The sequence below is a fragment of the Parus major genome, chromosome 1A (genome assembly GCF_001522545.3).
Source record: "Parus major isolate Abel chromosome 1A, Parus_major1.1, whole genome shotgun sequence".
Classification (NCBI taxonomy): Eukaryota; Metazoa; Chordata; class Aves; order Passeriformes; family Paridae; genus Parus; species Parus major.
Genome location: NC_031773.1, coordinates 47,435,633 through 47,450,248, shown reverse-complemented (window position 1 = coordinate 47,450,248; position 14,616 = coordinate 47,435,633). Strand labels below are relative to the sequence as shown.

At 48.6% G+C, this 14,616-nt stretch overlaps 1 protein-coding gene across 1 annotated transcript; it reads right to left on the bottom strand.

Annotated features, from left to right (window-relative positions):
* Window positions 1-22: 22 nt before the first annotated feature.
* CHADL (chondroadherin like) lies at window positions 23-4,593 on the bottom strand. The gene is made up of 5 exons (XM_015628653.3): window positions 4,513-4,593; window positions 3,347-3,517; window positions 1,593-3,254; window positions 786-952; window positions 23-447 (listed from the first exon to the last, which is right to left on the bottom strand). The coding sequence occupies exons 2-5, from the start codon at window positions 3,497-3,499 to the stop codon at window positions 222-224; spliced, it is 2,208 nt and encodes a 735-aa protein (XP_015484139.1). The 5' UTR covers window positions 3,500-3,517; window positions 4,513-4,593; the 3' UTR covers window positions 23-221.
* Window positions 4,594-14,616: the final 10,023 nt, after the last annotated feature.

The following is a 14,616-nucleotide window of genomic DNA, read 5'->3' as shown; positions in this document are numbered from 1 at the left end:
TGCATCACCAAAGTATGCTGCAGACTCTATGGAATGTGCCTCTGTGTCCTACAAAACCAAACCCTGCATCTTTGGCAAATCAGCATTGTTTTGGTTGGCACAGGTTCTCCTTTGCTCCTTGGGCTATACTCATGTCCCCATGGTGGGGACAAGTCTAGAAAAACTGCTCTAGCCAGACTGTAGATATGGCCCAGCACATGTCCTACACACCTTAAGAAACCCTACGCTCTGCTCTTACTGAAGCCTCTGGCTGGAGGTTTTCCCGACCTCTTTTTCTTGCTGGGCTTGCTTGCAGCCTTAGTCTTGTTAGGATTGTTTTCCCCAGCCTCGCCTTGTCCCCAGCCAGGACAAGTTTGGAAAGTGGTGGAAAGCTTCACCTTCAGTCCCTGGGCTTCTGCAGGGGACCCACAGGTGGCCCCTATGCGAAGGTTGAGTTTGTTGATCCACCTGGAAATGTGGCAGAAGATCAGGGAAAAGAATGAGGCAGGGCAAAAGGAAGGACAAAAGTCTGTGCCCATAAGTGGATAATCACTTCTAAGTAAGGCCAGGTCACCTGGGTGACCTCTGAATATCTGAAAATTTGCCCGCCCCAGCTTGTGGCTGCTTTCCCTACAGCCAGAAAGCCCAGGCAACTTCCATCCTTGCACATAGATGTGTGCTACATCTCACCACCATGGGAAAAGACCAGAAGCAGCAAGTGTGCTGTGAGCTTGTGCCTTCAGCATGGGAGGTCCAGTTGTCCCCCAGGCAGATCCCTGGGGCTGTTCCCAGCTCGTGACACTCACCTATGCAGCGGAAGGAGCTGGCAGTCACAGTGGAAAGGCACATCCTGCAGGTTGAGGATCTCCAGCCCCGTGAAGTTGCTCATGTCAGGTATGTTACTCATTTTATTGCTCTCCAGGTAGAGGCTTCTGATCTTGGGACCAAGACCAGTGAAGGCATGGGGGGAAATCTGCAATGGAAGAAGGGAAAGTCAGGGGCATGCTGATCAAGGCAGGAGAGCAGATCTCTGCCTCTGCACTTCTGATCAACTTGGGGGACCTGACAACTTGTCCTGAATCTGGCAACCCCATGAAAAACCTGCTTTAAAGAAGGGGTACTGTTAATTAATTCAAGCAGTTTCAATCATGTTTTGGAACTCATTAGACTCCTGTTCAGTCTTCTTGGAAAGAAGGTCATATGCAGGAGGTCTCAGAGTGATACCTGGGTGCTGTTAAGATACACAATTTTTATGAGGATGCTGCTAACACCACTTCCTTGAGAGGATGGAAATACTTGGGTTAATAGCAGTGAAGAGTCCTGCAGGACTCTGTAATAAGAGAAAGAGAAATCTGGCCAGAGCTGGGGGAAGTAGGTGATTTAGGGAATGGTCTGGACCCCAGTGAAATTGGGTGTTTAAGGACTGGAGGGAGTAAGCTTCTTCCAGGGGAGCCAGGATCAAGGTTGAAGCAAGGCAATGCTATAGCTGAGCCTGAAGAGATCTGGCTTCCCAGCCAGGCTATGGAACATCTGAAAGCTTGGGAATTCAGGGATGTCTGTTTGGATTCCCCTATAGGAGCCACTGCCCCTTGGGAGTCCCGTAGTGCACTTACCCACTCCAGGCCCATGTTGTCCAGGTAGAGGTGCTGCAGGCTGGAGGCTACCGGCAGGAAAACACCATCCCCCATGTGCTTGATGGGGTTTCGGGACAGTTTCAACTCACTCAGGGCAGGCAGGCCCTGCAGGGCTGCTGTGGGCACCTCCGACAGGTGGTTTCCCTCCAGCTGCAGCTTTTCCAGCATCTTGGTGGGAGCCAAGGCAGCAGGGGCAATGTGCCTGATGGCATTCCCAGCTAGGTAGAGCCAGCGGAGCCCCCTGGCTCCAGCCAGGTCGCCCTCTGCCAGTTCCCCGATGGTGTTGTGCTGCAGATGGAGGGAGATGAGGTTGGGCAGGAGCCGGAAGGTGCCTGCAGGCACACGGGTGAAGGCGTTGTGGTCCAGGTTGAGGTAGGCCAGCTGTGGGGCCCCCTCAAAGGCAGCAGCTGCCAGGGTGGAGAGGTGGTTGTTGGTGAGGTACAGGTAGACCAGGCTCTCCAGCCCCCGGAGTGCCCCGGGGTGCAATGCCCTGATGCTGCACCTCTGCAGGTGGAGCGACACCAGCTCCTTCAGGCCTAGGAAGGCATCTGGTGGCACTGTCCTGAAGGGGTTTCGGCGCAGGTCGAGAAGGCGGGTGTCCTCAGGGAAGTCCCGAGGGATCTCCCGCAAGTCCCTGTTCTCACAGGACCCATGATGGAAATCGGGAGAGCAGACACACCCCCGGGGGCACTGCCTGCTGCCGCCTGCCCTTGGCTGCTCTGGCGGTGCAGTGGGGCTAGGGGGTGGCCGGAGGCGACTGCATCTCATCTCAGGGGACTTCAGGGAGTTGAGGGACCGGCCACGGAGGGCAGGGGGTGCAGCACAGGCACCCTCAGCCTGCACCCGTGCCCTTGCCAGCCACCTGTGGAAGGGGCGCAGGAGGCAGGAGCAGAGCAGAGGGTTCCCATCCAGGCTGACCCTTACCAGCCCCCCCGCCCCAGCCAGGGGTGGCAGCCCCTGCAGCTGGTTTTCCCGGAGGTCCAGCAAACGGAGCTGGGGACTGCGGGCAAAGGCGTCCTGTGCCACATCCTGGAGGGAGGCATGATCCAGGAAGAGGTGCCTCAGTGAGGCCATCGCCAGGGCTTCTTCGGCCACATAGGTGATGGGGTTGTGGCCCAGGTCTAGCCAGGTAGCCCCATCCAGCCTGGCCAGGGCCTCACCAGGCAGTGTCTGCAGCTCATTGTGGTCCAGGCTCAGCCTGCGCAGGGCAGGCAGAGCAGCAAAGGCCTCACTGCCCAGCACATGGAGGGCATTGTGCGACAGCCGGAGCCATCTAAGAACCTGTAGACCCTGGAAGACCATGTCTGGGAGGTAGACCAAAGCATTTGCCCTCAGGTCGAGGACAGTGAGGGACCCCAGATGGCCAAAAGCACCAGGCTGTATCTCTTCAATGCGATTCCCCTCCAGAATGAGCTGCTGAAGGGAGGAGAGCCCATCCAGTGACTCCTGGTAGAGGAGGGCTATGCCATTGGAGGCCAGGTTGAGGTAGACAAGCCTCCCCAGACCCCGGAAAGCCCCTTCTTCCAGCCTCTCCACTTTGCAATGCTGGAGGTCTAAGTGTGTCAGGTAGGGGGTGGCAAGGAAGGCTCTCGCTGGGATGACAGTGAAACTGTTGCCACGAAGATCTAGTTTTTTTGTGAGCTGTCAGTCACACAAATAAAACACCGAGTTACCCCAGGGCTCCCATACCTATTTTCTCTCCCCGTCCCTTGACCTTTATTCCCCTTGCTCACCTCTGGGATGGTGTCAGGGATGGCTGTCAGGCTCCCATTGAGACACAGGACGTGGGCATGGAGGTTGTCGCAGACACAGGGTGTAGGGCAGCGGGCAGCAGCTGTTGTCCCCAGGGCTGCCGCGAGCAGGAGGAGCCCCCAGGATGGCCCCATGTCGGAGGGCTCCTGTGGCTGGGGAGAGACAGTAAGGCCGGGAGGTAGGCCAGACTCCATGCATCCCCAAATAGCATCTCCTGCTTGGCAGCCCATGTGCCAAGAGGGTTGCTGCTGTGACCTAGTGGTGCAGGTCTCACTTTCTCTTGCTCTCACACTATGATTTCACAAGTTATAAATGAGGAAGAATGGAAGAAAGACGGAGGAATACTTGGAATGAAAAGTGAAGGTCACAGCTAGCAGGTCACTCACAATGAGCTGGCTTGAAACAGGCACTCACCCCACCCCTGCATTTTCTTCAAAAAGCACTAACTTACGATTCCCTTGGTCTGTGGAAGCTATCAATATCTCTCCTACAATTGTTTTTGTAAGGCAAGCAGGTGTAGCCATCCAGGGAACGTGATCACACAGGCTTCTGAGCCCTTCTTTAAATGGCAAAGGTCCCATGTCTCCACCATCCTGGTCATCTGCCTTCCAGCTCTCTACCCTGCAAGCTCCCTGCTTCCCCCCTAAGCTATTCATAGCAGTGTTTGGAATAGAACTCCACTGTTTAGTTGCAGGAAGGACAGGTTGGTTTTGGCTGGGCAGGAGTGAGCCCCTGGGGCGAAGGTACCAGAGAGAGGCCAAGGCTGGGGCAAACACAGGGAAGGCAGCAGGCTGCAGATATGACCAATACATCCTGCTAAGCTCCAAGACAGCACCAGTGGGGTATGCAAGGCTCAAACTTGTAGAACCACTCTAGTGCACAGCCCCATGCCCAATGTAGCTCATCATCCCCTGTGGTCCCATGCCCCAACACTGCCCTCCTGCTGTTGCCCCATCTAGTCCTGCTGCAGGCCCCCCCCCACACACTGGAGCAGTCCTCTCCTGCACACCCACTGCCCAGTGACACCAATGTAATGTCCCTAAACTCAGTCCCCATGCTGTGTCTGGAGCACTGCCACGTGCCAGACATCATGCCATCACTCCCTCCCTCACACCCGGAGGGTTCACACACCCGAGATTTGGAGTACCTGGACTTTAAGATGTGTTGAAGAGAGGAAAGCGTCCCCTGCCCTGTCTAGCAGCTGCTGAGCTCCTGCGCCGGTGTTTGCTCTCCTTGCAGAAGTGAGAAATGAATGGGCCCCGTTGTGTTGCTTTCCCAGCAGCTCTCACCGGGCAGAGCCAGAGACGGGGGAGGAGGAAAAGGACGGGGGGAGGAAGGGTAAGCCACCCCTGGAGAGAGGGCAGCAACCCAGACATTGCCTCCCTCTCAATTCACCGGGGCTGGGAGCACCAGCCCAACAAAGCCCATGTGGGGCTTGCATTCACTGTTTCCAGGGCACTGCCTTCCCTTTCCAGGCTGTGTTAGTCACAGGAGCTACAGAGGTGCAGGGTAGAAAGGTGACATCCAGACAGAATTGCAATGGCAGTGGTAAGCCTGATCAAAAAGGAGAAGTAGCTGACCAGATGTCCCATGTTTACAGCCTTCCACTCTCTTCATTTTGCTTTTTTGCTTCTTTAGTAGAGGCTGGGGTGGCAGTGCCTGCATGACACGTCATTAGCTTACAGAAGGACATTGAGGCATTCGTTTTCCTCCCAGACTGTTGTTTTACTCTCACAGGGAACAGGAAGAGATCTGCAGCCTGACACAAATCTTGGAAGATTTGATGCTAGTATCTTGTTCCCCTTCAAGCCCTTCCCCTATTCAGCAGCCTCAGTAGAAGCTGAAGCTGGGGAGATCATTGCTGGGTAAATGAGCAAATAAAACCATGGGGTGAGGCTGGGGAAGGGCCAGATGTGGCATTCAGTGCCTGGTACCACACCTTATCCTCCCCATGGTTCTCCAGCAGAGCCCAGGCCACCACCAGGGAGGTTTTGCTGTGCAGGCTGTTGACAAGCCAGAGGAGGGGACTCCCAGCCAGGGGAAATGATGGAAGGGCCAGGCAGAGGGGAGCAGGGTGGGCTGGACAGTGGCCAGAATGGAAGTTCAGGTGTCCTACCTTCATGTCCCATGCCCCATCAGGGGGAGAAAAGAATGGCTGCCTCCCTACAGCAAGCTCAGATGCCAGAACCAGTATGTCCCAGTACAGACACTGCCTTCTTCCCAGACCTGCCAGCCATCCCTGCTGCTCTTACCTTGCCCTTCCACTCAAGCTTGAAGTCGCTGCTGCTCGTGCTTTCTTACCTCATCATCCCATGGCTTCTGCAATGGACAACAACACAATCAGGCCTGAGAAGCTCCAGCTCCTGAAAGGAACCACGACCCAACAGCCCCACAGTGAGATCCTCAAGCCACCACGCACAGACCCCCTGCCCCCAGCTGCCCAAAAGCCTCCAACTTCAGCTTGACTCACCACCACGACATCCAGAGCAGTCCCACATGGTGCTGGGAGCCAGGCAAATGAAGCTGGGCATGCAAAGCAGTGGGCAAGGGGCTGCCCCCCTGCTCACAGGGCGTTCAAGCCACTGCCTGGACTGCAAAGTGCCCAGGATTTCAGAGCACTGGCCCTGACTTACAGGGCAGCCCTGGTCCCCAAGGCCTGTAGAGGTTCCTTCTCTCCAATTCTGGGGTGCTCCCCACTAACGGGGCGGGCGTCCCACGCAGGCTGCCAGCTGAGGGAGCACAAAGGCTCCCAGACCCACAGCCTGCTTACAGGCTGGTGACACCCAGGGAGCCACAGAGCTCGGCCTTTCCCCCAGGCAACAGGAACGAGACTCTGCAGTCAGGCAGTCCGAGCTTACGGCCTAAAGCCGAGGGGCCTGAGGGGCCAGGAGCCCAGCCCGGAGGACAGGGAGGGCACATGCCTGGCTCCATGACTCCTGACCCCACACCTCTGAAAGGCCAGGCCCAGGAAACCCGCCTGATTACAGGGGGTCCCTCCGACCACCTGCCAATGAATGTACACAACCCCATTTACGGGGCCGCCCCTCACAGCCCGGCACCCCAACAAGCACCACGGAGCACAGGCTGCAGCCTGCACCCTGCTTGCCAGAGCCCAGCCATGGCACAGCACAGCAGCACAGCCATCTGCAGGAGCCCCGGGAGCCTCCTCAACAAGGCCGGCAGGGAGGTGGCACCAGCCCAAAGCAGCGCCAAAGGCGGGACCGCAACCTGCAGCACAGCACTTCATCCTGCACCCTGGCAAGGGCCTGAGAGTGCTCGTTCCTGTCACCTGGCTAAAGCAGCCTCCCCGGCCCTGCTGGGACCTGGGGCTGCTCCTGGAGACAAAGGACACCATAGGGTCCTGACACGTGCCCTGAGTACAGGGCTGGCATGCTCTACTGCTGAGCGACTTTCCACAGAAAGCAGGGGCAAGGCCAGACACTTTCTCCATCTGTGCATTTTGAGTTCCTGCCTGTGGCTGCACAGAGCTCCTCTTTCCCTCCTGGGAAGTCTCAGCTACACTGCTCTATTTCTAAGGAGGAGGTAAAGCACAAATGCACTTGCTCACTCACACCAACTAAGGGGGAGACATGGGAGGAGAAGATAGTCCCAGAAGAGGGAGCAAGTTCTGTACAGGCAACCCACTCTGGGGAGCCATTCCTGACGCTGAGTGGGAGAGGAAAGCATCAGACCTGCTGCTGCACTGCACTGCCCAGAGGGAACAGGGGCCTCGATGTGCTGAGGCGCTTCAGGGCTGGCACAGGGACAAAGGCTGTGACGTGCCCCAAGTACAGGGGGTCATGCTGGCCAGGGACCAGCAGCAGGCAGAAAGCTGCTGGGGCTGGGGAAAAGCCCTGCCCTGCTTACAGGGTGGCTGGGCTGGGGGCCAGGAGAGCTCCATTTCCCTGCTTAGCTGTGGAGACAGGGGCTCTCACCCTCCTTACAGGGTTGCCCCTCTCTCCATACAGCCAAAGGAGCACAATGGCAAAAGGCTAACCATAGCAAAGACCCAGCCCTGTACACAAGGAGGTTGCCCAGTGCAAAGCCAGCCACGGCACTCTGAAAGGTGCCCTGGCCATGCCAGGAAGGCCCTTTGCCCAGAGGGCCTCTCATGCACCCTCTTCAGCTCCAATCTTGCTCTTGCCTCGCCATTCCACTCTTGAGCTTGAAGCCACCTCGTTGTCCCATGGCTTCTGTCAGTGGACAATGACACACTCAGGCCCGAGAAGCTCCAGCTTCTGTGCCTGAAAGGAACTGCCACCCAATAGTCCCACAGGCTGAGCCTCGAGCTACCCAGTCCCAAATATTAACAACAGCAGGTCTTGCAGCATACCTTGGAATGCTATGTGTAACAATCCTTCCCTGATTGTTGACACCTCTCAGTTCCCTCTCAAAGATAAGCAAAAGAGATATGCCTCCATTTTTGGCATGGCTGTGTTACATTGACTTTCACTGAATAGATTTTTTTGCTAGCTTTAATATAATCACTGTTGGTTGAAAACAGTGAGTCATACTACACTGGTTTTTACAGTGCCTATACTGTGTAGTAAATAACAAGATATTTTTGTGTAGTTGTTATCATAATAAATCATGTAAGTTTATATGAATGTATGTGGTTTTTAATCTTTTATCCTGAGAGAGAAAATTGTTGAAAGTTTCAGTTACTGTAAAATCTTTTAGGTATAAACCATTGCCATTAGGACATGTGGGGGCAGAACCAGTTTCCATTGCTGGGGTGACGGGGGGATTGGAGCAGTTGACTCTGTTGGAAGCCGAGGTGAGCCTGACTGAGAAGGAGTGGCAGAAACATCCCATTGTGACTGGCCCAGAGGCCCCGTGTATTCTGGGCATGGACTTCCTTCGAAATGGCTATTACAAAGACCCAAAGGGACTCAGGTGGGCTTTTGGAATAGCTGCTGTGGAGGCAGAGGACATTAAGCAATTGAACACCTTGCCTGGACTATCAGAGAACCCATCTGCAGTAGGACTCCTGAAAGTGGAAGAACAGCAACTACCAACTGCCACTTTAACAGTGCACCACGGGCAGCACAGAAACACTCGAGATGCTTTGATTCACATCCACAAGATGATCCATGAGCTGGAGAGCCAAGGGATGGAAGCACAGCCCCACCATCTGCCATGGACTGATCCAGGCTGCCCTGGAAAAGGGTGAGGCTCTAGAACATTTGCAGTACATCAATGACATCATTGTGTGAGGGAACACGGCAGTGGAAGTATTTGAGAAAGGAGAAAAGATCATCCAGATTCTGCTAGAAGCCGGCTTTGCCATCAAGAAGAACAAAGTCAAAGGACCTGCTCAAGAGATCCAGTTCCTGGTGGTAAAGTGTCAAGATGGACGGTGTCAGATTGCCACTGAGGTCGTCAATAAGATCACTGCAGTGTCTCCACCGACCAGCAAGAAGGAAACACAAGTTATCCTAGGCACCATAGGTTTTTGGAGGATGCACATTCCTGAGTACAGCCAGATCATGAGCCCTCTCTACCTGGTTACCCACAAGAAGAATAATTTCCACTGGGGCCCTGAGCAGCAACAAGCCTTTGCTCAGATTAAGCAGGAGATCGCTCATGTGGTAGCCCTTGGCCCAGTCAGGACAGGACCAGAGGTGAAGAACGTGCTTCCCAGCTTCCTCTCTGAGCAGTTTAGAAAGCAAAGGGATCGGTTTTGCGCCTCATGACTCATCAGGACTGCTTTTCTAACAGATTTTGTCTACAACTCTCTGCCCACCACACTACCCTTCTAAAGTATCCCAGGTTTTCAGCGAAAAATGTCACCTTTTTCCCTTCTAAGTTATCCCAGATATTTTCTGTCAAAGATGCTGCCTCTGACTGCTGTGCTACAACAGACTCTCCCTCAAATGTGCTCACTTTTCCTCTAAATTACCCCAAATTCACCCTCCAAAAAAGCACTAATTTGTTTCTTGTAAGTTACCTCAGATTTTCTAACAGTGACTTCAGACCCCACAAAAAATTGCCTCTGATTTTCCCTCCAAACGTCCCTAACTGTGTCCTATACATCATGTAAGATTTTATCCCAAAAAATGTTTGTTCTCTCCCCTACACACTTTCCTGAAAATAAAGCACTTTACCCTTCTGGATGCTCTCTGGACAAACTCAGTTTGGGAACAGGCCAGTAGCACTTTGGCTCTCAGTCTGGGTCTGTAGCACTCACAGGTGACCCCAGAACCATAACCAGAGTGTTCTGCCATTCCCAGGACTGGAGATCTCAGTCAACATCTTCAGGATATTTAATGACTAAATTACAAATCCGTTATTAATGTACAATTATTTGTTTTTGTCTGTAAATGTAAACACTTTTGTACAGTTTTGGTACATGAAGAGAAAGAGGAAGAGTGTCCATCTGAAACAATGGTTACCACCTTCTTCCCCCTGATAATTTTTAGCCCTCACTCCAGACTTTAGGAAATGTAGGGACAGGTTTACCATAGTGCTTTGAAGGCTTTTTTGTGCCTCGAAAGCACTGTTTAACAGCCTCACCTCTAGGATGGCTCTGTGCCCAGAGAAACTGCCAGAGAGCCCAGCCCCGTGGAGACAAATTCACGCTGCAAACCCTCACACAGTTTCAGAGCTGCTGGGAGAGGAGAACCTGATCCACTGACTTGTTCCCCAAATAGCACCCGCTGGGAGGTGCCTGAGTGGCCAATACCTGGGGTGTTTCCATTACCGACTGAGATGAAGTCTGGTGCCAGGAGTTCTGCGGTGGTTTCCTTGACAACCCGAAGAAATGCACAACCGAGATGCACATGACTTTCCAGGTGCTGTTTTAACTCCTCTCAAACAATGATCTGCCCCACCAGAACTCAGATAAATAAAACCAAGTTATACTGCCAGATGGTGAACAGTACTTATGTTCAAGGGAAAATTTGAGCTGAGCCTGAAATCTGCCATGAAACAAGCCCTCAAGAGAGCAAGCAGGTTGGAAGTATTTCTCCTATTCAATAGGGCAGAGACCTTGCAAGATTATCTACTTTGTTAATAGCCTTTAGATTAGAAATTTCAAGAGATGGAAGGTATTTCCATGGGATATATAAATAAATCTAACACTGAAATAATTTGAATGTCCCTATTAAATCCAAAGGCTTCAAATTTTAAAGTTTATTTCAATAAAACAATAATATTTATTTCAATAAAACAACAATAATAAAATGTTTATCAATAAACAATAATAAAATTTATTGCAGACAATGCACTGTCTGCAAATGCACTAGGGCATTTATTCAAATCAGAACATATTTTGAAATACTTTAACAAGACAGTGTAAATTTAAGAACAAATCATACAACAACAACAGGAGCAACAGTATATTGTTGCTCATTGTTTGTAGGTAGGCATGGTCACAAATGTTCTATGGACAGTAAACTCACTGAAAAATTCATATTTTCATAAATTCAAGTTACACTGAAAAGCATTTTAAGCCAAATTATGGCAAATATTTTTTTTCAAGGAAGAATTCCATTATAAAATATCAAAATACATAAGAATTTCAAAAGGAAATGTTCTTTTAGGTTTCATAGTTATGGGATTTGTTTTGACAAATTAGCTACTCTTTAAGGGGAAAACAATAAAAAAAAAATTTAAAAGTATCATGTACAATACATTGACAATACAAGTAGTGTTAAAACTGAAAATACGTTGGGATTATTTTGGCTTTGTTTTTAGCCCTTTTACCTGAAGGACCAAAATACTATTATTCCAGTTGAACAGAGTTTCATTTTTCAGTTTAGTAAACAGTCAGAAACATCCATTTCCCTGCTTTGTGCTTGGGAGGAATAAGCACATGTGAGGAAGGCAAGGGGATGCCGTGGATTAAATAAGTAAAGTAGGGGGAGTAAAGAAAGGACTTACCAAAGGCAACAAACCAGATGACAAATGTAAATGTTTTTGAATTCTATCTGCTGATATCAGGATACCTCATAATCATTTCCTTTCAGACCTTTCTGATAACTCCACTCTTTCACTAATTCCTTTTCACTGAGGTAATAGAGAATTACTTTATTTAATGATTCTCTAAAGATCCAAGAAGGCTAAATATCCTAATAAGGCAGTTTTATTTCACAAATAATATTGCATTCACCAGTATAATTAGTTTGTAATGTTTTCTGCAGTAGGCCATGTCCCTAGCAATGGGGTATGCAACATCCTAATCCACAGGCAATTTTGGCAAAATGAGTTTGTCCTTTCCCAGAGCTAAGTATCAGTCTGTGGAAAATCATCAAATAGGTAGTTTACTCTGAGAGAATATTTAATATCCCAAGAAAAAGGGAGAAGAACCCTGACCACTGACTTCCTCTGGAATAAAATTCCCCACACTTGGGGTTTTGCAATAGTTTATATCCTCCTTTGGTTGTAGGTACAGTCTCAGGAAAGGAAAATATTCTCAAATTGTCTTTCCCCTAATCAAGGGGCAAGATATGACAAGAATATCACAGATGCAGACTCTGAACCAAGGTGTCAAGGATGTCTTCTGCTTAAAAGACAGAACTCAAATCAGAAAAATCTTGCAAATAACTTAATCAGCTGTTCTTTTACTTACATTACTTTTGTACATTTAGTACAATTAGTAAAATACAATTACTTTACTAATTACATATATAATGTAGAAGTGGCCTTTAATTTGCTGGCATTCTGGAGATGTTTTAGACAAATTGAATTGTCTGCTTAGGCCAGTTTACAGCAGGGTACTGCAGCAGGCACTGGCTCAAACCCTGACAAAATGCACTGCCACATAACATCCTGAAACAAGCACTGAGAGGTCCCACAAAAACCCTTCTGTTTCTGTGGATCCCAGTGGTTTACAGAGAAATTAATAGGTGCTTTTCTCTCAGCATTAGGGCTCTCTATTCATTAGCAGAATGAAAAGTGCTCTAAGCTTTTACTGTAGGGAAGACTCAACTCTTCATGGTGTATTCTACCAAGGTGCAGCTCTTAAGCTTCCTCTTAAAAAACATTCTCATTTCCCAAGCCAAGAGTCCAGGCTCAGCGCTGTAATTATAAACTGCAAGCTACAAAACTAGCAAGTGGCAAAGGTGAAAAAGGAAAGAAGCACAACACATCCATGATTCATCATTGGTTGAGTGAGGTCCAACATTGGATGGGAAAACTAACAAGCACTTTGTGCTTTGAGCTGACTCAACAAAACACATGGGAAGGGTAATTTCCATGGGATGCACAGCAAGCAGAGCTCCCACTCCAAAGGCAAAGATGCTCCTCTTGCATCAGTGTGGAACTCTGGTGGCTTCAGCTGATGAGGGACCTCTGCCAGATCTCTGCAAGGAGACACACTGCAAGTGCAGACCTTAGGTGTTCAGACAACTCAAATGTCTGGCAGAGACCAAAGCAACAATTTCATAGGAACAATAAAACTCCTGTACATTGGAAACTGAAAAGTTGTATTTTTTTCACTTAAAACAGCAGTTTTTTCATAGCAGAAGAGAAGAATTCAGGCAAAATCTAACAATATGTCATGGGAAAACCTCCTGGATGTGATGGAGGCTTTTTCCTAATCCAGAAGCAAGATTTCCTAACCTGAAAACCTTTCTTCTTCCACAGGAAACAGGCTTTGTTAAAACAACAAGGGAAATGCATTAATTTTATGTTTTCCTTTCCTGCTGCTTAACTGCACTCCTTTGCTTTTATCATGAGCAGTAATTCCTCCTCACACATCCCCTGCTTCAACCAGCAAGTTTCCACATTACTATTGTAGGGCTTGAGTACTGTTTAGCATGGAAATAGCATCAGATTACACATCTTAAAATATTTTGCAAGGGTTCAATAACTGTAGTCAAAGGATGCTTTATTTGTATTTTAGGTAGTAAAGTACTAGTTTTACCTCTTTATACTTGTGAGGAATTTTAAAATCTTGGGTTTAGAACAAGCTAAACCTTTGTGTTGCTCAGGAGATCTGAAGTGTGTTTATAAAAAAACAAACAACACAACATATAAAATCTTTAAGGGTCCAAGCCATACTTGTCCTGTCAGAGCTGGGGCTCAGGGAGCAGGAGGCAGCCCATAAAGGAGACATTGTTTGGGGAGCAGCAGGACACAATCCTGCTTTTATGGAGGATTGACTGTTCTGTTTTTTTATCAAGCATCACGGTCAAATATCCCAGCGGCACCTTTACCTTGCAAGTGCATCCTTCACTTGATTGTCAACAGAATCCATCCTTCTGTAAAGACACTCCAGGCTTTGTTATATCAATGAGATCATCTTCTCTCCACTCACCACCCTCACTGCCTTGAACTGGGCTGCTATTTCAAGTTACTAGACTGAGTTTAGTGCCATTTTTATCATTAATTTTCTTTCTCAGAATAAGAATAGTGACTAAATAAAGCTACTTTTAAAAATACTTTTAACTTTTCTGTCTTGCCAAATTACCAGTTTCTGGAGGCATCTTGGAACTTACAAAAAAACAAAAAGAAAAAAAAAAGGGAGGTGTAATTGTGTTTTGCTTCTCTCCAAGCATTCTTTTTTAAAAGCAAATTTGGGAGAAAGATCTGCTTTCCACAGGTGCTGAGTGCCAAGGTGCCCATTACCACAACTTTATAAAATTGATTGTTTGAATATGATTTTCAATATCTTTGTAAACATTCTGTGATTCATGGGCAAATATGTCTATATATTGCTTAATTCCATTAATTATATAGATATAATAAATCAAATTTATATACATACATACATATATATATATATATATAAAATAAATCCAATACCTAGCCTTTGCATGCTTTTGAAACCACTAATTTCCACAAAGAACAGACAGTCCCTGCTCAGGTAAGTTCTGTCTTTAACTACAGACAGAAAAAGCAAAATTTCAGTCATCAGTTTTTTAGAGGCTCGTGTCACTGTTTGGAAATGGTATTCTCCAGTTTAGTGCTCCCAGTAAAACCACTCCCTCCTCCCTGGGGTGGGATGGAGAGGAGAACTGGAGGCACAAAAAATAAAACTCTCAGGATTTTGTCTTCAGCTTTGAACTTAAAGTATGTTAAACATACTTTCAGTTTCAGCATCAAGAAAACTTAATTAAAAGAACACTTTATTATGAAGATATACAATGATGGCTATGTGTAATTTCTCAACACTTGTGGTTTTAATTGATATTCTTCACAAAGTTTGCAGTGGAAACATGAAATAATTCCAAAGAGTTCCTTTGCAGTGTGTTTATCATGGGCCAGCCTCCCTCTCTCATAAACAGATTGTGCCTGGAAACTGGAA

Coding starts and splice junctions, on each gene's coding strand:
- CHADL (XM_015628653.3), bottom strand. CDS start 3,499: ATGGGGCCATCCTGGGGGCTCCTCCTGCTCGCGGCAGCCCTGGGGACA. Junction 953..1,592: donor ACAACATGGGCCTGGAGTGG/GTAAGTGCACTA, acceptor CTTCCATTGCAG/ATTTCCCCCCATGCCTTCAC. Junction 448..785: donor CAGCTCCTTCCGCTGCATAG/GTGAGTGTCACG, acceptor CCACATTTCCAG/GTGGATCAACAAACTCAACC.